The sequence below is a fragment of the Chelonoidis abingdonii genome, chromosome 3 (assembly GCF_003597395.2).
Source record: "Chelonoidis abingdonii isolate Lonesome George chromosome 3, CheloAbing_2.0, whole genome shotgun sequence".
Classification (NCBI taxonomy): domain Eukaryota; kingdom Metazoa; phylum Chordata; order Testudines; family Testudinidae; genus Chelonoidis; species Chelonoidis abingdonii.
Genome location: NC_133771.1, coordinates 120203078 through 120225095, shown reverse-complemented (window position 1 = coordinate 120225095; position 22018 = coordinate 120203078). Strand labels below are relative to the sequence as shown.

At 40.3% G+C, this 22018-nt stretch overlaps 1 protein-coding gene across 10 annotated transcripts in view; it reads left to right on the top strand.

Moving 5' to 3' along the window:
• Window positions 1-22018, top strand: part of SYNE1 (spectrin repeat containing nuclear envelope protein 1) — a 498327-nt gene that overhangs the window by 160027 nt on the left and 316282 nt on the right. For all 10 annotated transcript variants that reach the window (XM_075064060.1, XM_075064059.1, XM_075064058.1 and 7 more), the window contains exons 16-25: window positions 1578-1742; window positions 3574-3726; window positions 4195-4338; window positions 6064-6237; window positions 7902-8060; window positions 13766-13930; window positions 14459-14593; window positions 18590-18748; window positions 19112-19320; window positions 19612-19720. In XM_075064060.1, the coding sequence (XP_074920161.1) occupies window positions 1578-1742; window positions 3574-3726; window positions 4195-4338; window positions 6064-6237; window positions 7902-8060; window positions 13766-13930; window positions 14459-14593; window positions 18590-18748; window positions 19112-19320; window positions 19612-19720 (1572 nt within the window). The remainder of the gene's footprint in view (window positions 1-1577; window positions 1743-3573; window positions 3727-4194; window positions 4339-6063; window positions 6238-7901; window positions 8061-13765; window positions 13931-14458; window positions 14594-18589; window positions 18749-19111; window positions 19321-19611; window positions 19721-22018) is intronic.

The window sequence follows — 22018 nt, the reverse complement described above, 5'->3', positions numbered from 1 at the left end:
GGCAACACTATTCTCAAACTCAAAGATGATGGAAGATGACACCCAGTGTACCCTGAGATGATGAAGCTTATTCACTAATATGTCTATGTACACAGTACAAGTGCTCTTTACTCATCTCTTCTTTAGGGATTTAAATAACATTGTGTTCAGTTATCTGTCCAACACATTTAAGCAATATGCTTCCATTTGACATTTCCTTTGTAGCTATATGGGAGGTGTTTTGAATATGGATAAGTTATGCTATCTGTGTTGTCACAAGACTTTCCTTGAGATTGCGCTTCTTGATACAGCCATGAGCAAGAGGCAATGTGTAAACAGCACCATCCCTGGAGCAGTGCTGGGAAGAATTGTACTTCAGACAGCTGTTTGAAGCACAGTTCCTCCCTGGATCCCTCTTGCTCTTGGGGCAGAGAAAAAAGGAAAAGGAAGGTGGGGAGTCATTTGTTGGGGACCTCTCACAGCAGAAAATTAACACAAACACATACACATGCACACTCTCTTTCACACACACACATATCTCATACCCCCTTTCACACACACACATATCTCACATACACACCTCTCTCTCTCTCTCTCTCACGCACACACACGCACATATGCACACACACACACCAGGGGCAGCTCTAGGTATTTTACCACTCCGAGCAGGGTAGGCAGGCTGCCTTCGGCGGCTTGCCTGCTGGAGGTCCCCAGTCCCACGGATTCGGCGGCATGCCTGCGGGAGGTCTGCCGAAGCTGCGGAACAAGCGGACCCTCCGCAGGCATGCCGCCGAAGGCAACCTGCCTGCCACTCTCGTGGCGACCGGCAGAGCACCCCCTGTGTCTTGCCACCCCAGGCACGCGCTTGGCGTACTGGTGCCTGGAGCTGCCCCTGCACAGACACACACCCCCCTCCCCAACCCCCAGGCTCAGCTATGTAGGCTAGAATACTAGAGTGGGACATAACCAGGGCTCCATCCATTCTCTTCTCCCTCCCCACTCACCTGCTCTCAGGTACGAGTAAGCAGCCATGAAGCACTTGTTTTCCCCTCTGCTCTGAGGCCCGCAGTTACCTGCCCTGAGTTTACAAGGGGGATTCTTCCTACTGTGCTGGCAGGAAGTCCAAGTTGCAATTCAGCCCATAGTGAATTAGTAGTTCATTGGCTTCAAATGAACAAAAGAGATCCTCAAGTGTGTAGGAATTAAACAGAAATTAGATGAAGCAATGACAATATTATAAATTAAGACTCAAATCCTTTTATCTTACTCGGGAGAGTAGTCTCATTGACTTCAGTAGTGCTACCTACTTGATTAAATTGAGAAGGTACTGATTGTTTATATCCATATTATAGATATAGATATATAATATAGAGTCCCCTCCATTAACACAGCAGGTTATCTTGATAGTTCTCTTTTAAAATATTAGTTTGGAACATAAGAATTTACCAGAGTACCCAATGTTGGATACTTCAGAGGATAATGTGCCTTGTAGGGAAAAGGTTTATCCATGTCCTTAGTTGGTGATTAGGTTTATATTTTATTGTGTAACATACTGACTTTTGCAAAATGTTTAGCAATGTTGCTTATATTGTGTTTAGGATTTTTTCCGACATTTACCTCATTGGATCCAGCAGCACACAGCCATGAATGATGCTGGTAACTTTCTTATTGAAACTTGTGATGAGACTGTTTCCAGAGATCTTAAACAACAGCTGCTGCTACTAAATGGAAGATGGAGAGAGTTGTTTATGAAAGTTAAGCAAGTATGTGTTGTTATGGTTATATTTAAATAATTATTTTACCATTGCAGTGCAGCAAGACTGCCTAAGGTTTGCACCACTAAAGCCTGCATGGACAATTTACCAGGAGTCCCAGGGCCTTGTCTAATGTAAATGTATATAATATGAAAATTGTAACTCAATACATGCCACCAGAATAGTTGGTTGCATTTGTACCTTTTTAGAAAGATGGCTAGAGATGGTTTGTTCAAGTTCATCAGCAAACATACTTTGTAGCTTATCTCCATAATATTTGACCTTGACTTTTTAAAAAATGCATATTCTCTATAGTTGAGAAATTAAAATGATTTTCAAAAAATAGCCATTGTTTGTGTAAGTGGGTGCATCTAATGCTTTTTAATGGGAGCTGCACCTACTTATCACAGGGCTAAAACTAGTCAGCAGTAGAGGCAGCACGCATTAATCAATCAGTCCCATTCCCAAAGCTATGATGACATCATTGTTGCCTTGTGCTCTGCAAGGCACAGAGAACAAAAAACTTCGCTTCAGGAAAGAGACTCACCTGATTGGAAAATAAATGTTATTTTAAGAAGTTATTCAAAACGGCGTGAGGGAAGATGTGAGATATAACTTGTACCATAGCATTTGACAGCTTTATATATACATTTTAAAACATCTGCTTTGAAGTAATCATATGGCTAATGAATTTTTTTTATTTAATTACTTTTGACTACTCACCTGAGGCCAAATCTGGTTCTCCTTACTCTCATGCGTATTCCCATTGCTGTCAATATATCACATAAGTAAAGTGGTCAGCATTTGGCTCTTATTTTTTTAAATCTTTCAAACTGTTGCTTGTACCATAGTCACAGCTTTATTATTTGCTAGTGATGGGCACTAATACACAGAGTTTACAAACACTAATACCCAGAGTTTGAATGCTCCCCTCACTCCTATTTCCCATCTCTCTCTATGACCTTCTAGAAATTCTCCCACTCAATTCTTTCCAGTATATTTTATATATATCTAACAGTTCTTCAGTTCTTCCTTCACCTCAACTCTCAGCTAATTCCCTGACTTCTCTCTCCTCAGCCCTCCCAGCCTCCCCTAGTTTTGTTTGGCTACCTCTCTCCCTGCTGAGCTGCAGATGCTGATGCACTTATATTTTCTGATGTTAATAACTTCACAGTCAAATGCTGTCAACAATGCAGAGAATGTGAATGGACTGGCACCAGGACCTTAGAGGAGAGATTACCATATTTGCTGTATCATTAAAACCAGATCCCCAAAGACACTGTTAAAGGGTTGCAGTGACTGAGAATACTAGGAGACTATTCGCATTTTACCCACTGAACTGATAAACTAGCAAATCACAGTTTGAGAGAAAGTAGATGCTCAGATGGGATGTGTCCTTATCTAGGTCCAAAACTGAGTAAAGGGTAAAATACAAAGCCTCAAAAGGAAGGCTACTGGTAGGTCAGGAGCAGTGAGTTGGGGAGTTGGGTCCACTTCAGAAACTGGAGAGAGGAAGGAGTTTTCGAAGTGATCCAAACTTTAAAATATGTTTGGGTTTTCTTTCATGGATGGAATTGAAGTGAGGGCCATTTAGGGGGTTGGAAACAAGCTTTCCCATTTCTAAAAAGAACTATGTGCTTCATTAATCAATACATTTTTTTTTAAAACAGCCAGCCAATGACATGCTGGAGCCTTAGCTTAAAAGATCACTAGCAAATCATACTGAATAAAAAGAAAAGAAAAATTAAGCAGTTACTCCCAAGAACATATTAGTTTTCTTAAGCAGCAGCATTGCATATTTTGACATGTTCTTTGTGTTTTTATTTTCCATTTTTCATAGTATGCTCGGGCAGATGAATTTGACAGAATGAGGAAAGAATACTTGGATGGTGTTGCCACATTGTCTGCCTTTGCTGATTGCACTAATGGAAAATTTTCTGTGCCTGTTGAAGTGTCCTTTCTAAATGTCAAGATATTTATCCAAGATTTGGAGGTGAGTTTCTTCCTTCTGTCTGTCTGTCTCTCTCTCTTTCTCTCTTTTTTTCTTCCCAGAAGAGAGAATTATTTAACTATTTTTAAATTTATAAAAGGATCAGAAGGTTATTTATTTACATAGCCATTATCAGCACTTTTATGCTACAGTGGTGCATTTTGTGTTTTAGGTAATCTAAAAGATTGCATTCTATGAGTGACGTTTCAGGAACACATTTCTAATGCAACAAGCAAGGGTGTCACTAGATTTTCATCTGACTGATGAACTTTAATACAGAGCTTTGCAGATGAACTCCTCTGCTTAGTATATATCAAATACATTCTGGACCTGGTCCAACACTCGCTGAAGTCAATGGAAAAAATCCCATTGATGTCAATGGGAGTTGAATCTATTGTCTACAACTATTGTGAGAACAAGCTGATGTGCCACATGAATTCATAACAGTACCTGTTAAAATGTTTGTTGCAGGATATTAAACAGAAGGTGCCTGTGATGGAAGCGCAGTACAAGATAATTACAAGGACAGCACAGCTTGTTACCAAGGAAGTTCCCCAAGAAGAAGTCAATGAAATGCTTGCAACTATGACAGGGATCAAAGCACAACTAAGCAAGGTCCTGGAATATCTTTTCTGCTGTGCAGTGTGTTTACTGTTGGCCTAATAATTAAAGATGGGCCCAAACAGGAACCATGTAGCCAAGTGTCACACCAACCACAAGCTCAGGGGACTCAGTAAAATGGGACCCATATCTGAACCAGGCCTAGTGCTGGTTGCTTATGATTTGTTTCACACAGTGAGTTTTTATAAAGCCAAACCTACACTCTGGTTTGGACCCCTCTTTATTTCCAATGGACACGAGCTAAAACCTAAACTATTTATGTTAAACATCTCTTCTCTCCCTCCAGACCCTAGGGAGTTAGATAAAATGGGAGCCATATCTGAGTCCCCCACCCTGGTTTGAGTTTTTCTTTTTTCATAGTTGAAACCACCCTAGTTTTGTCCATCTGATTCTGTACTAAAGTGACATTTATGAGCGGTCTTTGAAAAATATGCTTTCACATGGGCAATTACTTAAAAAGAAAACATGTTAGAATTGTTGATATTTTCAAAAATAGCTGGGTGGGGTTTGTTTGTTTTTTGGTATAACTGAAGTATTGGAGCTAATGCATAAACTTGGAAAAAATCATTGAAGTTATATATATTATAACGTTTCAGGTGTATGCATTTAGACTGAGTGCTAGCTCCCATACCAGGATGTCAGTACATATATATGATAGACCAGTGCACACTTTTCATATGCAAGTTCCTCTCCCCACCAAATGCTGTGCAGTAGTCAGACCTGTCCTTACAGTCAGAGTGTTGTAAGCAGCTTCTTCGTGAAGTCATTAACACTCCTCTTGATTTGAATAGATGGTTTTATTATATATGAGATACTCTTTCTTACCTGTATCATCTCATGGAGCTTCAGCCTGAGCATGGAATCTTAGCTTATGTCACTACCGTTGCACTACATCTAAACTGACAGGCTGTCCCCAAAAGCACACCCACACTTCTATAGTGAAAGGGTGGGTGTTTTTGTCCAACTCAAACTGGCTGAGAGCCCCACCCCGATTTCTCTACTGTTGGGAAATACAGAGAAATATATAGGTGTAGAAATCCAAAGAAAACACACACACACACACAAACCCACCACCACCACCACCCCCTTAGTCAATATTGTCTTCTTAACCACCTCAATAAAGGGCATGGAGTAGTGAAAGACAAAAGCTGAGTGGGAAGTAGTGATGGAGAACTGAAGAGGTACAGTGGGGAGAGATAGATGATCTTGCAAATCATATATATGCAACACTCCTGTGTAAGGGATGCAGGATTGGGCCAGAGACAATGTAGAGAATGAGAGAAAGAGAAGCAAAAGAAGTGGAGAAAGGAAGGGGTATGTAGAAAAAGTGAGAGTGGAAGGTTGGGATGGAAGAGAGAAGGAGGGAGGTGGAAGGGGAGAAAAAGAAATGCAGGAGAGAGACCATGAGGTAGAAGGTAGCAAATAATGTAATCGAGAATAAAAGAAGAGATCTCCCACACAAAAGTTCAGATGATATCTAGTGCACATACATTAAAATAACTATGGGTGGAATATAGTAGCAAGAAGATACTATCAGATCCTGAAGTACTTGATATTAATGGTAATTTTGCTTGAATAAGAACCAAATATCAGGTCCATTTATCTTTAAAAGAGGGAGGGGGCTTACATAAAGTAGTGTACATGGAAAAGTTATTTATTGTTTATTGCATTTCAGTAACTTTCTGTTGTAATGAGATTTGTTCTTTATGTTGCCAAAAGACTAAGGAATGTTGCCCTGTCCTGCTCTATGAAGCTCAGCAGCTGCTGTCTCCTCTGGAAGAATTAGAAAAGCAAATTACATATTTTTATGAGTCTCTTGAGAAAGTCAATGAAATAATTTCTGCCTTAGATCCTGAAGTGCAACCTGCAGCTGTTTTTAAACAAAACCACCAGGTAAGTTTAAAAAAAACACCCAAAACCCTATCTGGAAAATATGAGACTCCCTGTGAGTATTTATGCAACACATTAGATTGTTAGGACTCTGGATTGCAGCAGCAAGAATTGAGGAGCAATTCTTAATTGAGTGGCAATTTCTTAATCTTCATTTAATAATATTTAAACACTTTCTTTGGGATACATATGCCAGCTCTACAATTCACCTCTGCCCACCAACTTTCCCACAAACTCACATACATTGAAAGTGGATTTCTCTGTTTCATCTCTCACTGAAATGAGTGGGAGACTTTCCTTTGATTTAAATGGAAACTACATCAGGCCCCTATACAATTGCACACAGCAGCAGTGAACATTGAGATTTCCTTGAGAATGCTTAGGAACTCTCATTGATTTTCATGGGTTTCCTATGTGTTTGACAAGAGTTTTCTTTGAAGTCATTGGAGGTGGGGGAGATATAATGTAATGGAGCCTTAAATTTCTACCTGTCCTGCAGGAAGAAATGCAGGAACTCAGTGTTAGACAATGAAAGAACATATTGGATCCAGAAGAAAATATCTCAGGTTGACTTCTTGCATCTGTAATGTAAGGCTGGAATGTTAAAGGGCTGTTTAGAGTCAAGTACAGGGAAATTATATTGCTAGCAAAATAATAAACTTAGTACAGTGTATGAAAGAACAGTGAGAAATCATGTTCTAATTGCAATGACTATGGAGATGTGAGCCACACTTCAGTCAGGGAGGGCCTGTGCTCCACCAGTGATTTGAAGCTATGTCTTTGTTTTCTGAAGAATAATGATACTGGGCTGCTGAGCTTGACTATTCATGTGAGCCAGTCCAGCCTTGATCTAAACTCCCTCACTGTTCTGAACAAATCTTGTCCTGTCTGAGCATAGACCAAATGAAACAGGTGTCAGAGCTGCAGAATGAGGAGAGTGCATTATCATGAAGTCTTCAGCTTTTAGATTACCGTATCCCAGACATCATACTTTAAGTAAATGGCTTATTTCTGCTAAAAGGATTTACCAACCATGGAACCGAGAGCCATGACAGTCTGCCAGATTATACAGAGGCTGCTGATTTCTGATGAGTAAATCATGGAATAGATAGTTCATTAAACAGTAAAGGGTCACAGTGTGCTTTCCTCTCATGAGAATTAATGAGATTTTTCTTCTTATTTGTGTAGCCGTAGTTACTGATTCTCTTGTCTAATGATTTGTTGTGGTCATTTAAATTCCAGTAATGGGATTGATAGATGGCATGGACCATATGTGTAAGCATTTAGCAAGCGCTCTTTTATCTACTCATTGAATAAATGAAGACATCTGTTTTGCAATCGATACTGTGGGTATAGATATTAATAATACCCAAATCAAGAGTAATGACAGAATCACAAAGCCAGAAAAGACCCTTGCATATTGTAAAACTACCCATATGGATCCTATCCTGCAAGCTATGACTGAATTCCTGTGGATGGGGCTGAGCACCCCTGGAAAAAGTTTGCAGGATCTATATTATTCACTCTCATGTCTTGTTTAAATTGTTCTTGATGGAGCCTGATCATGTTCATTTTCTTATTGTCACAAATGCCCCTCTAGGTTTTTTTTCCTGAACTTTTCCTTCCTTTGTTTCTGGCCAGAACAGAATTGTGTTTCTTTCTTTCAGGATTTGGTAGCATACCAAGAAAACTGCAAGAAAGCTCTGTCCATGATTGAAAGAAACAGTCAGGGCATTCTGAAGTTTGTGGCTTCGAGTAAGGTGTTACAACATTTTGATCCATTGATGCTTCAGAAGAAGGTCACAGAGATCCAGGTCACTTTTCAGGTAATTTTGCTGCTGCTTAGTATATTTTTGAGAATCTCTTAGAGTATGTCTACACAGCAAAGAAAACCTGCAGCTGGACTGTGCCAGCTGACTCAGACTCGTGGAGCTCTGGCTGCAGGGGTATTTCATTGCTTTGTAGACTGCTGGGTTCGGGCTGGAACCCGAGCTCTGGAACCCTCCAGCCTCACAGGGTACTAGAGCGCAGGCTCCAGCCCGAGCCCAGACGTCTACATAGCAGTGAAACAACACTGCAGCCTGAGCTCTGGAAGCCTGAGTCAACTGACATGGACCAGTCACAGGGGTCTAGTTGCTGTGTAGACATACATACCCTTAATATGCACTTGTTACTGTGTTCTCTTTGCTTTCTATCAGTCTTCAGCTGTTGCCACAAGGAGCACAAAGAAGTTTCCTCTGTTTTTCTCTTCTCCTGACATCCACATACTCTTTAAACCAAACACGGGGCTTATGTGTATTATAAAACTTGCACTGATGTGACTAAATTACTTTAAAATCTAATATACTTTTAATACTTTAATACAATATACTTATACACAGCCACGGATGCTCATTCTTACTGAAATCTTCCTCTTACTCCCATCTGTACCAACAGTGCCATGATACAGTGGGATAATTCACCTTTTTTAGAATTTGAAGTTGCAGCAGAAATAAAGACTAGATCAGTGGGAGCGAAGGAGATAATTCACAGAGCTCTGTGAATTGAGACTCTCAGATTTTTCATGGTGTCCTGTGTTCAGGAAGCTTGGGGTCTGCTTCTCCATGTAATGACCTAGTGGTCAGAAGTCCTCTGCGCCCCTCTGATAACCTGAGATCAACAGAGAAATCCCACAGATTTTAGGCCATCTGTTCAAAGGGTTTGAAGATCCACACTGAGGGACTGCCCTTCTGTGTTACTGCCCAGACCTCCCTATCAACATGTGTTATCAGGGCTCTCATTTGCAACCATCTGTTCATGCACACCCCACTCAGAGAATGGAGCATGGCGATTTTTGCAAAACTCAGTGTTGCTGGGTTTGTTTTTCCCCTGGAAATAAATCACAGTTACAGTTGGTTTACATAGTACTCCACATTTAGTGCCCAAATCTGTCTCACTTACTCACTTGAAGTAGCATTTTACTCTGTGAATAGTTTCAATGATATTTTCTGCACTATATGAGTAGTAAAGTACTTACATAGCTTTAGTAAGTGTAACAAAGTCTGGCACATAATTATCCAGTATGGTTTGGAGTCAGATTTTCCAAATTTTGGTTTCAAGGACACTCCTTTTAATGTACTATTCAATATAAGGGTGGCATAATTGGACTCTTAATTACTCTATGCAATGTAATGTCTTGAATTTTAAGCTACATTGAAGTGCTGATTGTTTAAATCAGGGGTTCTTAAATTGGGGGTTGGGACCCCTCAGGGGGTTGTGAGGTTATTACATTGGGACTCACAAGCTGTCAGCCTCCACCCCAAACCCTGCTTCGCCGCCAGCATTTATAATGGTGTTAAATATTTTAAAAAGTGGATTTAATTTGTGAGAGGAGTCACACTCACAGGCTTGCTATGTGAAAAGGGGTCACCAGTACAAAGTCTGAGAACCACTGCTATCATTGAGCATTTCTGAACATCTGGATTCTCAGTGAAGATCTGTAGATGTCCTTATATGGCTTATAATTTAAAAAGTTTTCTTGGGTTATATTTATGGGTCACAAAGACAGGTTCAGTTGATGGAGCTTGATAAGTAGCTCATATTATACAGTATTCCAGTCTTATAATAGTGGGTAGTTAGTTTTATCTCAGTTTACATTTGAAGAAGACCTACCTCACGGGGCAGAGCCAGCCTTAGTATATTTGTGGACCTGGGGATTAGTATTTTTCCATGGATGGAACCAGTTCCTATATGAACATACTACTGTGCACAGAGTCAGCCTGGGAATTTTGGGGAGATTGAGAAAGATGGTTATTTCAGGCACCCCAAAAGAATGGTTCAATGTTAGGGCATTAGTGTAGGATTTGGGGGACCCAGGTTCAAGACTCTGTTCCGTCAGAGACTTCCTGTATGACCTTAAGTAAGTTACTTAGCCTCTTGTGCCTCAGTTCCACATCTGCAAAATAGGCATAATAATACTTGCCTACCTCACAGGATGTTGCGAAAAAAAATATGGTAAAGAGGACGTGGCACTTTGTTATGTAGGAGTTAGGTATTGTAATTAATTGACATATTTTCTATAACAGAGGTTTTCAAACTGGTGCATGGAGAGATGTTCAGGGGTGGGCATGATGCACGAGGCATTTTTTACTTTTTAAAAATTGGTATTACTAAGGCCCTACTTAATTAATAATATTGCAGAAATTGAAGATCCCTCAACATTAGCCTTCCACCACAGTTTTGTCAGCCAGGTGCCTCCAGCCAACTGGGGCCAACAGTGGGAACCTTGGCCATCAACCGTCATGGGCGAAGGCTCCCATTGTCAGCCCTACGTATGGCAGAACTCCCGCTGTCAGCCACTTGGCTGACAAATTTGCGGTCGAGTCCTAATATTGTGGGATCTGCAATTTGCACAATATCGCAAATTAAGTACGGCCTTCAGTAGGAGTAAACATTTTGCAACTGATTTAATCAGATGGACTTTTTTGGACACTACAAGGCTGCTGATGCAGTACACAGGAAAATGTTGCCATGTATGTAATTATATGCCAGTGATCATTTCTATAGCAATAATTACCTTTCCTGCCTTCCAGTTCGGTATATCGTATCCTGTCATTACAGCAAGCAGTTATGCCATGCTTATTCCACTGGTGAAAAATGGATTGGTAGTTATTGCCAAAGGATGGTAGTGTTCCGAAACGAAAGGCAGAAACTGAAATGGCTAAAGTCGTTACAGACAAAAAATCTGCAAAAACAAGAAAATTTGATTAAGCATATTTGCATTTTGGTTTCACTTCCATTGCCATTAGCAGAGAAGTCAGGCCTCAGTGTGTAGTATATTCAGTAACTTTAGCAAACAATAGCCTGGAGCCAACAAAATTAAGATGCCATTTAGAAAGAAAACATGGAATCTGGTACGAAAGAACAGATTTTTTCGAATGAAAGTACAAGAAATTAACCAACCAAAAAACACAGTGAAAAATGTGGTATCCACCCCTGCAAGTGATTTAAAGGCATCGTATCCAGTTGCATACCACATTGCCAAGAATAAAAAGCCTTACACAATTAGGGAAAAAAGTGATTCTCTCAGCAGCAATTGACGTTGGCAGGACTAGGCTTGGTGACAGTGTGGCAGAGAAGTTAAAAATGGCCCTGCTGTCAGACAACACAGTCAGCTGCCAAATCTTTGACATGTCAGAAAATGTCATGGCACAGCTGATTTCTCGATTGCAAACCAGTTTATTTGAAATCCAGTTGGATGAAGCAATACATATATCAAAAGCTCATTTAATTGCTTACGTTTGGTACTTCCACAAAACATCAGTACTGGGAGGTTTTTTTTGTTCTGGAAGCCAATTAAGATTCATGCAACTGGATCTGAACTGCTTAACATTTTAAATGACTTTCTAACTTCTCACGAGTTGAAGTGGGAAGCCTGCATTGAAATCTGCACCGATAGAGCCCCTTCTGATTCTGAAAGTAGGGCAGGCTTAAAGGCCAAAGTGTTTGAAATTGTGCCTCATATGTTGTGGACTCATTGTGTGATACACTGCAAAGCTCTTGCAAGTTGAAACATGGATCACCTACTTGCAGTTCTGCTGTTAAAATCATGAACTTTATCAAGACGCAGCCCACAAAGGTACTTCTCTTTGCAACGCTTTTTGCAGAAATGGGAGCAGAGCATGATGCTTTGTTGTTTCACATGGAAGTCAGTTGGCTATCAGTGGGAAAGTATTTCAACGTGTTTATGAACTGAGAAACAAAATTTGACTTTTTCTGGTGGATTTTAATTTCACCAGTGTGGAGACACTGTGTGATCCCTGCTGGCTTGTGCTTCTGGCTTACCTTGCTGATATTTTTGACAAAACAAATTCTTTTTGCATTGTCTTTTTGCAAGGAGCAGAAAGTACTATTTTTTACCTGCACAACAAAATACCGGCATTCAAGAGAAAACTAGATCTCTGGAAAACAAAAATCAAAACTGGTTTAAGCATTCCAGTTCTGTTGTCAACTGATGTTATCGACAAAACAGAACTATTCAGTGTTGTGTAGCCAACTGAGAATCACCTGACTTCTCTCAGAGCCAGTTTGGGTACATATTTTCCCAAAGGAAGCACACCCCTGAATGACTGGATTATCCAACCTTTTGTAGCTGAGGCAGTGACCTTGTCCCATCTCTCAAATGACATTCAGGACAAGCTGATTGAACTTCAGAGTGATAGCACCTTGGACATTCAATTTAAAAAAAAGTCTTTGGGGGGGTTTTGGTTGCAAGTTGGCTCATAATATCCTGCTTTGTCAAAGTGTGTAATCAAAGCCCTTTTATCGTTTGGTTCATCTTATTTGTATGAAATCAGATTCTCTGTGTTGGCTGTGCTAAAGACAAAGTACGATCTGAGACTGGAAGTGGAGGACAACCGCAGAATGTCAATTTTAAAAAAAAATCCTTACAAATTGATAAACTGTCCACAGAGAAACAGGCACACCCTTCACATTAAAGTATCGGTGTACTTGTAATTTAATTAAAGTTGTGTTAAGGTCTCTGTTAGGTTTATGAATAGGCTATCAAGCATACTTTTGCATGTGTCTGTTTTTGTCTGGGTTGGGGGAGGACACAACCAAAAATTGTAATTCAAAGGGGAGGTCTCTGCTCCAAAAGTTTGAAAACCACTGTTTTTTAAAGTGTCTCTGGTGAGTAGGGGTTGTTGCCATTGTTGGTATCTTCAGGCTTCTTACTGCAAGAGAAGTGCAGCTAGGTAAGCTATAGAAAAGTTTTTTTGATTGTTGGTTTTCTGTAGGGGCTTATTGCTCCGAGCCCTTTGCGGGTTTTTTATGCATCTTGGTGAATAAGAGAACTTGTGTATTTGAACTCTAGAAACATTAGCTAACACAGACACAGTATATTCTCCATTCTCTTTCCATCAGTAAGTATTGTTCCTCTCATTTTGCAGATTAGGAAACTAAAGCAAAAGTTAAGTAATTTGACAAAGACCACAGAACTGAGTGTTAGAGTTGGGATTAAACCATAAGAGTGACTGTCTTTCACAGTACTGAGCAGTATTCACAGTGCTCAGATGCAGGCAGCTAGATGGAAATAAGTTTTTTGCCAACCTCCACATCTGGAGGTTGGTTTAGGCCCCTCAAAAATCAAGAGACCTTTAGTTCATGGGTCTCAAATGCCAAACCAGGGTATCTCTGATGGGAGAGGCCCATGAATAATTTGTGATCTTTAGAAAAATCCCAGTGACAAACTTCCTACAGTACCAGCCAGTTTACATTTCAAGACTTGCTTCACATAAAAAAGGTCATAATGATAGGTCATATGGACATCCCCCAGATTCATTACCTTAGATTTATTTTATGTTAATGGGAGAATGAGATTAGCATAGACATTTATAGGTAAAAGAGGAGAAGCTGTGAACACCATAAACCCAAAGGGCAGCCGGAAACATTTTAATGAAGGACTGTGGATAGTATCGTCAGTAAAGATCATCATTCAGAAAATAATCTGGGGAAAAAATACAAGATCATTTTTTCTTCACTTGTAACGTAGGATATGGTCAAGAAGACTGGTGATTGGAGAAAAAAGGTAGAAGCAAATAGCCGTTTGATGAAACAATTTGAGGAGTCCAGGGCAGAGCTAGAGAAAGTGCTACAGATTGCCAATGGATACCTAGAAGAAAAAGGAAATCCTGAAGAACTTCTCAGAAAACATACTGTGAGTAGATTCTCTGACGTTCATTGCAGTCACTATGTAGGCTTTAACAATGACATATGTTACACTAGTACAAAGTCTATTTAATCTTATAAATGACATGGAATCTGATGTTAGAATGATACTGTTCAGGAGGACGTAGTGGCAAGAAAAAATATAGGAGTTCTTATTAAGTAAATGAGCTAACTGGTAATATTACTCCTTTTTTCTTCTTTAAAAATACTGTTTCAGTGCAGAATCCTATGTGTATAAGCTACCAACTCTGTACAGTTACTGAAATGTATAACAGTTAGTTGATTCTGTACTTTAGAAATTATTCAGGAATATCTCATGCTAACTCCTCCAACTTCCTACTAAATATTGTACCATTTCTTAACTTGAATTCAGTCTTTTTAATGCAGCTGTCTTCCAAACTTGCAGAGAGCTTGTATGTGGTAGTATAAAATATGTAATTCTGAACTTCATTCCTGCTGCTTTCCATATCAATAACACTAAGCAACTTATTCTTCTAACCTTTACTTTCAACATCAGGAGTTTTTCAGCCAGTTGGACCAAAGAGTGCTTAATGCCTTCTTGAAAGCTTGTGATGAACTTACTGACATCCTTCCTGAGCAAGAACAACATAGCCTGCAGGAAGCTGTTCGGAAACTCCATAAGCAGTGGAAGGTTAGTATTTAAATTAGAACTCTGGAATTGTAAACTGAATAGTTTCAGAGACCCAACTGCCCAAGCAATATGTTATGGATGGAAACTGGGGACATCTTGTCCCTCTTTTTCATTTTTCCTCTTTCTGGATAAGTAAAAAAGACATACTGACTGTAAAATCAAATACAGTTACACAAAACTATGTTAAAAGAATATTACTACAGTTGCAAAGTCGAGCACACAGAGGTAATGGAAATGTCAGAATTAAGCTTGCCTTGCTTGGTCTCCCTGTGCATATGCATTAGGATACAGTCATTAATTACATGGTCACATACTACTTTTTTCCTTAGGATGCCTGTGTCCTTCAGAACACAGGATGTACAGTGTTCACTTAAATAGCAGCTATTCAATATTTTCTTTTTCCCTCTTTGTTTAGTGTGTGGCTTTAGACCTTAGTTATTGTACTATTCAAAAACAGACAGATTTATTAATTTCTTCATGGGCATTCTTGTGTCACCCATCACTATAATATCTGAGTGCTTTGTAGACATTAATGAGTTAATCTTCACAATACCTCTGTGAGGTGAGGGAAATTATCCCCATTAGAGAAATGGGGAACTGAGGCACAAAAGGATTAGATTCAAGCTTATTGCTCAATTTGAAACACCTAGGACTTGATTTTTCAGAATATTTAGTAGTATGTTGCTTTATATATTTGAACACAGTTCCCGTTGTCTTCATTTGCACCTGTGAGTGCTTAGCACTTCTGCAAATCAAACACCAGGATCACAAGTTGGGCACCCAGAGAATGAGGAACACACAGCTAGTGACTACCTGTGAAGAATTTAGTGTAAGTGAGTTGCCCACTGTCACATAGAAACTTGGTGGCCAGTTTTCAAGGGCAACATTCAGCTGTCTAAATCCGGAGACCCACCTTTCTCTTCCTGCAATCCTCTGCCTCATTCACTACACACCTTCCAACCTCTGAAACAAATGAGATAGGGGTCCTACAGATGACAACCTCCTTTGCTATGCAACCCTGATTCGTCTTCCAGAGCAGGTCCATCCTTTGCACTGAATGATGCAGGGTTCATGTGGAAAAAACAGTATGTGATCATGTATTTAAGGACTGTATCATAATGCATACACATGGTGGGGTTAAAATAAGATTTCCAAGACATATTTAATTCTGGTACTTTCTACTTTTGAGTACTTGACTTTGTTCTTTTAATGTGAATTTTTGTGTGTAATTTCCTAGGTTTTTTTTGAAACGGCAAACTGAAAAAATACTTAATTCCATCATGTGGCATCATGTTGACACCCAGGTGGATCATCAGCAGAGTTGAAACCTTTAGATTCCACCATACAATCCTCTGCTACTTGAGCTAATGGACTAACTGATAGCAGTAGTAGGTTATTATCCTCTATATGGACCAGCACAACAGGGGAAAGAGACACACATTTTATCAGTGGATTTCACAGATATTTCCTGACAGAAGAAGAATGGTGAGACCCAGGAATCTTGGGCTCCATTTCAGGTTCAGGAGGGATGTGTTCTTTAGTCGGTAGAGACTCTTCTGCCTGTTTCCTCCCTAGCTTGATTTCTTCTGTTACGTCCCTTCCAACTTCTTCTTGTTCCAGTCCTGTCTCTTTCTCATCCCTGACTCCTCATCACAATCTCATTCTTCTCTCCTACCCAATCTCCACTCCTCAGATTTCTAATCTCAGTCCCAGTCTCCGTTCCCACCCAGTTGTAGTCTACCCCACAAGAATAGCAGTCCCAGTCTCCCTCCACGCATGTCCATGAGTCGGTCTCCTTGCCCTGTCGTTTCCAGTTCTCTCCTCAGGTTTTTAGTGCCAGTTTCCTTGCCTAGCCAGTACCAGTTTCCCACTCTCGGATTCTCATTGAAGTAGTTTTCTTCCCCCAGCCTCCAATCACCCCCTGCCCACATTCCCCGTTGTCATTGGCTCCCAGTCTCAGTCTCAGTCTCCCTCCCTCCCTGAGCTCCAATCTCAGTGTCTCCCCACCAGCCATCTCCTTGTCCCAGTTCTCCCCTTACATCCTCGCTTCTTGTCAGATGTGTCTCCCCTCTACCCAATCTTCTTCCCACTGCCCAGCTGGTCCCAGTCTCTTCCCAGGGTCCTCATCCAATCTCAATCTTTCCCAATCTATTTGCTCCCAATCACACATCCCGCACCTCCAGGCTCCTTGCCAAACCTGTCCCAACTCTCATTTCTAATGTCCAGATTTGTTTTTTCCCTAGTCTCATTCTTGGAAATGGCTGAACCATTTTGGCTGAAATAAAAAAAAAAATCATCAGCCTGAGTCAGACATCTCACATGGAAAATTTCAGCCGGAACAGTTAAAGTTTGGAAAAGTTGCAAGCAGCTGAAAACCAAGTTTTATAATGAGTAGTATGGAGTAATAAGAGGTGGTACCAGTACTGCTGCTAGTGCTGCCTTTAATGTCACCTAACCTTTTCATGCTTTACACTGAAGCAGAGCTACCTGTAGTTACCATAGTAACACTAATAAAACAGATTTTTAATATATTAGGCTTTCAGTTTAAACAGTGCTTACTGCCAAAGACTAAAGTGACTGAGCAAAAACTGATAATAAGTCACAGAACAATTGTATTATACTTTATGGGCCAAGTTTTCAAATAGTCCTCTAATAATCTGCCTACAGAATGTTCAGGTTCAACATGTGGGGAAGCACACAGCTCTTCATTTGAGTCCATCTTGCATATATCATTGAGGTAGCTAAATATCTAGAGTGGAGTTTTCAAAAGCACTCAGCATTGGCCTAATTCTCTGGGAGTTTTACCATTGACTGCAATGCAAGCAAAATTAGGCCAACACTGACCATTTTGGAAAATCCTGCCCCATATGTGAACCTGTGGCTTTTCATATATACAAAAGCAGGTGCCCTTGGGGCCTGTTGCTAATGTAGCCACACTATTATTATCTTCATTATTTATTTTTATTGAGGTAGCACCTAGAAGCCCCAGTCATAGATCAGAACCTCACTGTGCTAGCACTGTACACAATATTGTGAAAACAACGAGGAGTCCTTGTGGCACCTTGGAGACTATCACATTTATTTGGGCATAAGCTTTCGTGGGCCAGAACCCACTTCATCAGATGTATGAAGTAAAAGATACAGGAGCAGGTATAACTACATGAAAGGATGTGGGGTGGTTTACCAAGTATTAGGTCAGTCTAACGAGATAAATCAATTAACAGCAGGATACCAAGGAGGAAAAATAACTCTTGAAGTGGTAAGAGAGTGGCCCATTTCAGACAGTTGACAAGAATGTGTAAGGAACAGTAGGGGGAAATTAGTATTGGGGATATTAGGTTTAGGTTTTATAATGACCCAAACACTCCCAGTCTTTATTCAGGCCTAATCTGATGGTGTCCTGTTTGCAAATTAATTCCAGTTCTGCAGTTTCACGTTGGAGTCTGTTTTTGAAGTTTTTTTTGTTGAAGAATTGCCGCTTTTAGGTCTGTTATTGAGTAGCCAGAGAAATTGAAGTGTTCTCCTGCTGGTTTTTGAATATTATGTTTCCTGATGTCAGATTTGTGTCCATTTATTCTTTTGCATACAGACTGTCCACATACCATTATGTGCCTGCAATGCCCCTATGCAATGTACATTGGCCAAACTGGACAGTCTGATGCCCAAATAAATCTGTTAGTCTCTAAGGTACCACCTCGTTGTTTTTGCTCATACAGACTAACACGGCCACTCCTCTGAAACCTGTTACTATTGTGAAAGAAGGTACCTGTCCTAAAGAGCTTGTGATCTAAGTATATAACTGGTAATTCTGTGTAATAGATTTATTTTATTTCCCTTCATACATGAATGCTTAAAAACATCTATTCTCTGTGTTATAGCATGTATGTGATTTCTGTTGCACTTCAAAAATTGTTCTATAATTCTCATTTAGCCTTACGTTGGATGAATGAGAATCATGCTTCTTTCTGTGCTTGTTTTTTTCCCTATGGAGTATAGGATCTCCAGGTGGAAGCCCCATATCATTTGGTCCATCTGAAGATTGAAGTGGAGAAAAGCAAACTCATAGGCACAGTGGAAGAGTGTAGATCTGAACTTGCTAGAGAGAACAAGCTGGTTGCCAGCAAGGGCAGTGAAAAGATCATCAAAGAGCACAAGGTATGCACCATGTGCCACCATGTAGACGTGTGTAAATGCATTCAAATACAAAGGATATAAAAACCAAGGTCTCACTGACCACAATCAGGTTACTCCCGACTTACACTAATGCAACTCGATTGATTTCAGCAATGTGAAATTGGTGTAACATGGCAGTAAATTGGACCCCTGGATGGAGGTTCTATAAGTTCTCTGAACAACTTTTAAGTGTACTAAGATTTGAAATATTAGAGGAGAGGGGAATTTGATTTACTTTTGTACTGATATGCAAAAGCTGGGAGCCTACTTAGTTTTATTTAAAAAAATAAATGTGATTTGTGGCTTTGTCAGTTTGTATTATTGTTGCTTTTTCCCCCTTTTCAGTTTTTCTTCAGTGATAAGGGACCCTATCAGTTGTGTGAGAAAAGGCTGCAGCTGATTGAAGAACTGTGCCTGAAACTCCCAGAATGGGATCAACTTAAGACTACATCAGAAAGCAGCCAAGAAACCCTCAAGGAACTTAAATCTCAGATCGATAGCACCTATGTGAAGCTAAAAGAGAACGCTGATAAATGGAAGGAGTACAGGAATAGGTACTAGTTCTGTTGTTAGCTGGGTATGACAGAGCCTTGGTCAGAACAATTACTATATGTGCTCTTCTTTAAAACTTCCAGTCATAGAAAAATACAATTCAAAGAACAGTAAATACTTTTTTTGTTCACAAACAGAAAACTCTGTTTTATATAGTAGGTCCAAAATAATCTGTTTTTCTTCTTCTTCTTATTTTTTTTTAATTTACGCTAATAATTATCAGCTGTGGCTTGATAAAGGCTAGTTTACAGCTACCTTTTAACTTGTTTTCTGTTGTGTGTCTTTGATTTCAGAATTTGTGAATTAGCAAGCTGGATTTCATCAAAGGAGAGTGAGCTAAAGAAGATTAAGCATGATGTCAATGATACTACCAAATACAAACGATTTAAAACAGCCACAGAGGTTAGTTCATAGCTTATATTCAAATAAAGGAGAGTGATTTCTTCCCTGGACTTCAGCGGTGCTCCCCATCAGTTCAGCTGCACAGAATCGGCACCTATGGCCTATACAAAAAGAGAAGCTGGAGGCAGGGTCCATCTCACCACCTACCTTCACATCAGTGAGCAGACCTGGCTGGCAACACAGAGATGTAGCGTTTAAGGCCAGAAGAGACAACCAGAATATCTAGTCTGACCTATATATCACAAGCCAGCAACACCACCCAGCACCCGCACACTAAACCCAACAACCAAAATTAGACCGAAGTGTTACAGCCCCCAGAAGACTAAAGTGGTGTTTGCCACAAGCAGAGAATAGGAGGGACCAAGGTGCACTAAAGCCCAAGATCCCTGCAATGGCAGGGAATATAGTGAGGGATACCCCAATGATCCTGGAGAGTTAACCACACCCCATACTGGGGCAACCTTCCCAAGGTCACTGTCAATCTGATCTGGGACAAGAATCCTTCCGAACCCCAAATATGACCATCAGTTGGACCCTGAGCATGTGAACAAGAACCAGCCAACCTGAAAGAGAGAAAGTTGGGCGCCACCTCAGTACAACATCCCACCCTGGCCAATATCCCATCTTCAGCAGTGGCCATCCCTGATACTTCAGAGAAAGGAGACAAAAGACTCTAGAATACATTTGGGTGGAGGAATCACTTCCTGACCCCTGTAGGTGACTGACTGAAGCCCCGAACCATGAGATTTTTAGGAGTGTAGGACATAAACTGGAAGGGGTGCCAAGCCCTGCCCTCCACCATCACAAGCGGCCCCCTCATACAATCGTACTCATAAATATGTCCAGCTCTCTCTCTTAGAACTAATTGAGTTGTTTGCCTCCACAATTCCTAATGGGAGGTTGTTCCAGAACCTCACCTCTCTGTTGGTTAAAAACTTTCTTGTAATTTCCAGCCTGAGTTTGTTCATGGCCGGTTTATATCCATTTGTTCTTCTGCCAACATTGTCCTTTATCTTAAATAGCTCTTCACTCTCCCTGGTATTTACCTCTCTGATGTATTTATACAAAACAATCATATCCATAAGAACATAAGAACGGCCGTACAGGGTCGACGCAAAGATCTATCTGGCCCATATCTGTACGACAGTGGCCATGCCAGTCCCCCAGAAGGAAGTGAGCGAACAGGCAATGATCAAGTGACTCCTCTTGCATCATACTCATCCTCCTGATGAACAGAGGCTAGGGATCATCCATTTTATACCTCTGCTATAGGCATTTAGGGACTAGCCACCATGAATTTTTCCAGTCCTTTTAAACATGTATTACGTCCAGCCTGCCACACTACTCAGTAGGAGTTCACAAGTGATGTGTGCTGTGTGAAGAGAAACTTTTTATTTGTTTTAAAACTGCTACCTATTATTGATTTGGTGACCCTACGTCTTGTACATAATGGGAAGAAGGTAAATAACTTCCTTACTCCTTTCTCGAATACTCATGCGTTATATACCTCTATCTATATCCCCCTTAGTCTCGCTCTTTTCCAGCTGAGAGCCTCCTTTTAATCTTCCTCATGTGGGGCAGCTCACCAAACTACATCATTGTATGCCTTTTTTGGACTTTTCTGTGCTAGAGATATTTTTTGGGGTGAGGAGACCACATCTGTACACAGTATTCGAAATGTGGGCAACCATGGATTTATATAAGGCAACAATATATCTCAGTCTTATCTCTGTCCTCTTTTAGTGACTCTAAATTCGCTATTTGCTTTTTGACACTCTGCGCATTGCTTTGGACATCTTAGAGAACTATCCACTGATGAGGCAAGATCTTTTTTCCTGACTTGTGTAGCTCAAATTAGCCCATCTATTGTATGTATTATCGTTGGGGTTATTTTTTATCCAACTGTGCATTACTTTACATTATCCACATTCAATATTTCATTTGCCATTTGTTGCTCCAAGTCACTTGTTTGTGAGATCTTTGATGTTTTCACAATCGCTTGCTCTTAACTATCTTGCGCATTTAGTGTCATCTCAACACTTTGCCACCCATCACGTTTTCACCCCTTCTCCAGATACATTTATGATAATTGAATAGAAATTGGGTCTCAGGAGACCCTTGGGAACACACTAATTACCCTCTCCATTCTGAGAATTTACATTAATTTCCTACCGCTTTGATTCCTGTCTTTTAACCGAGTTCTCAATCCAATGAAAGGACTCCTTTTATCCTGACTGCTTAATTTACGTAAGAGCCTTTGGTGAGGGACCTTGTCAAAGGTTTCTGGAAATCTAGTTA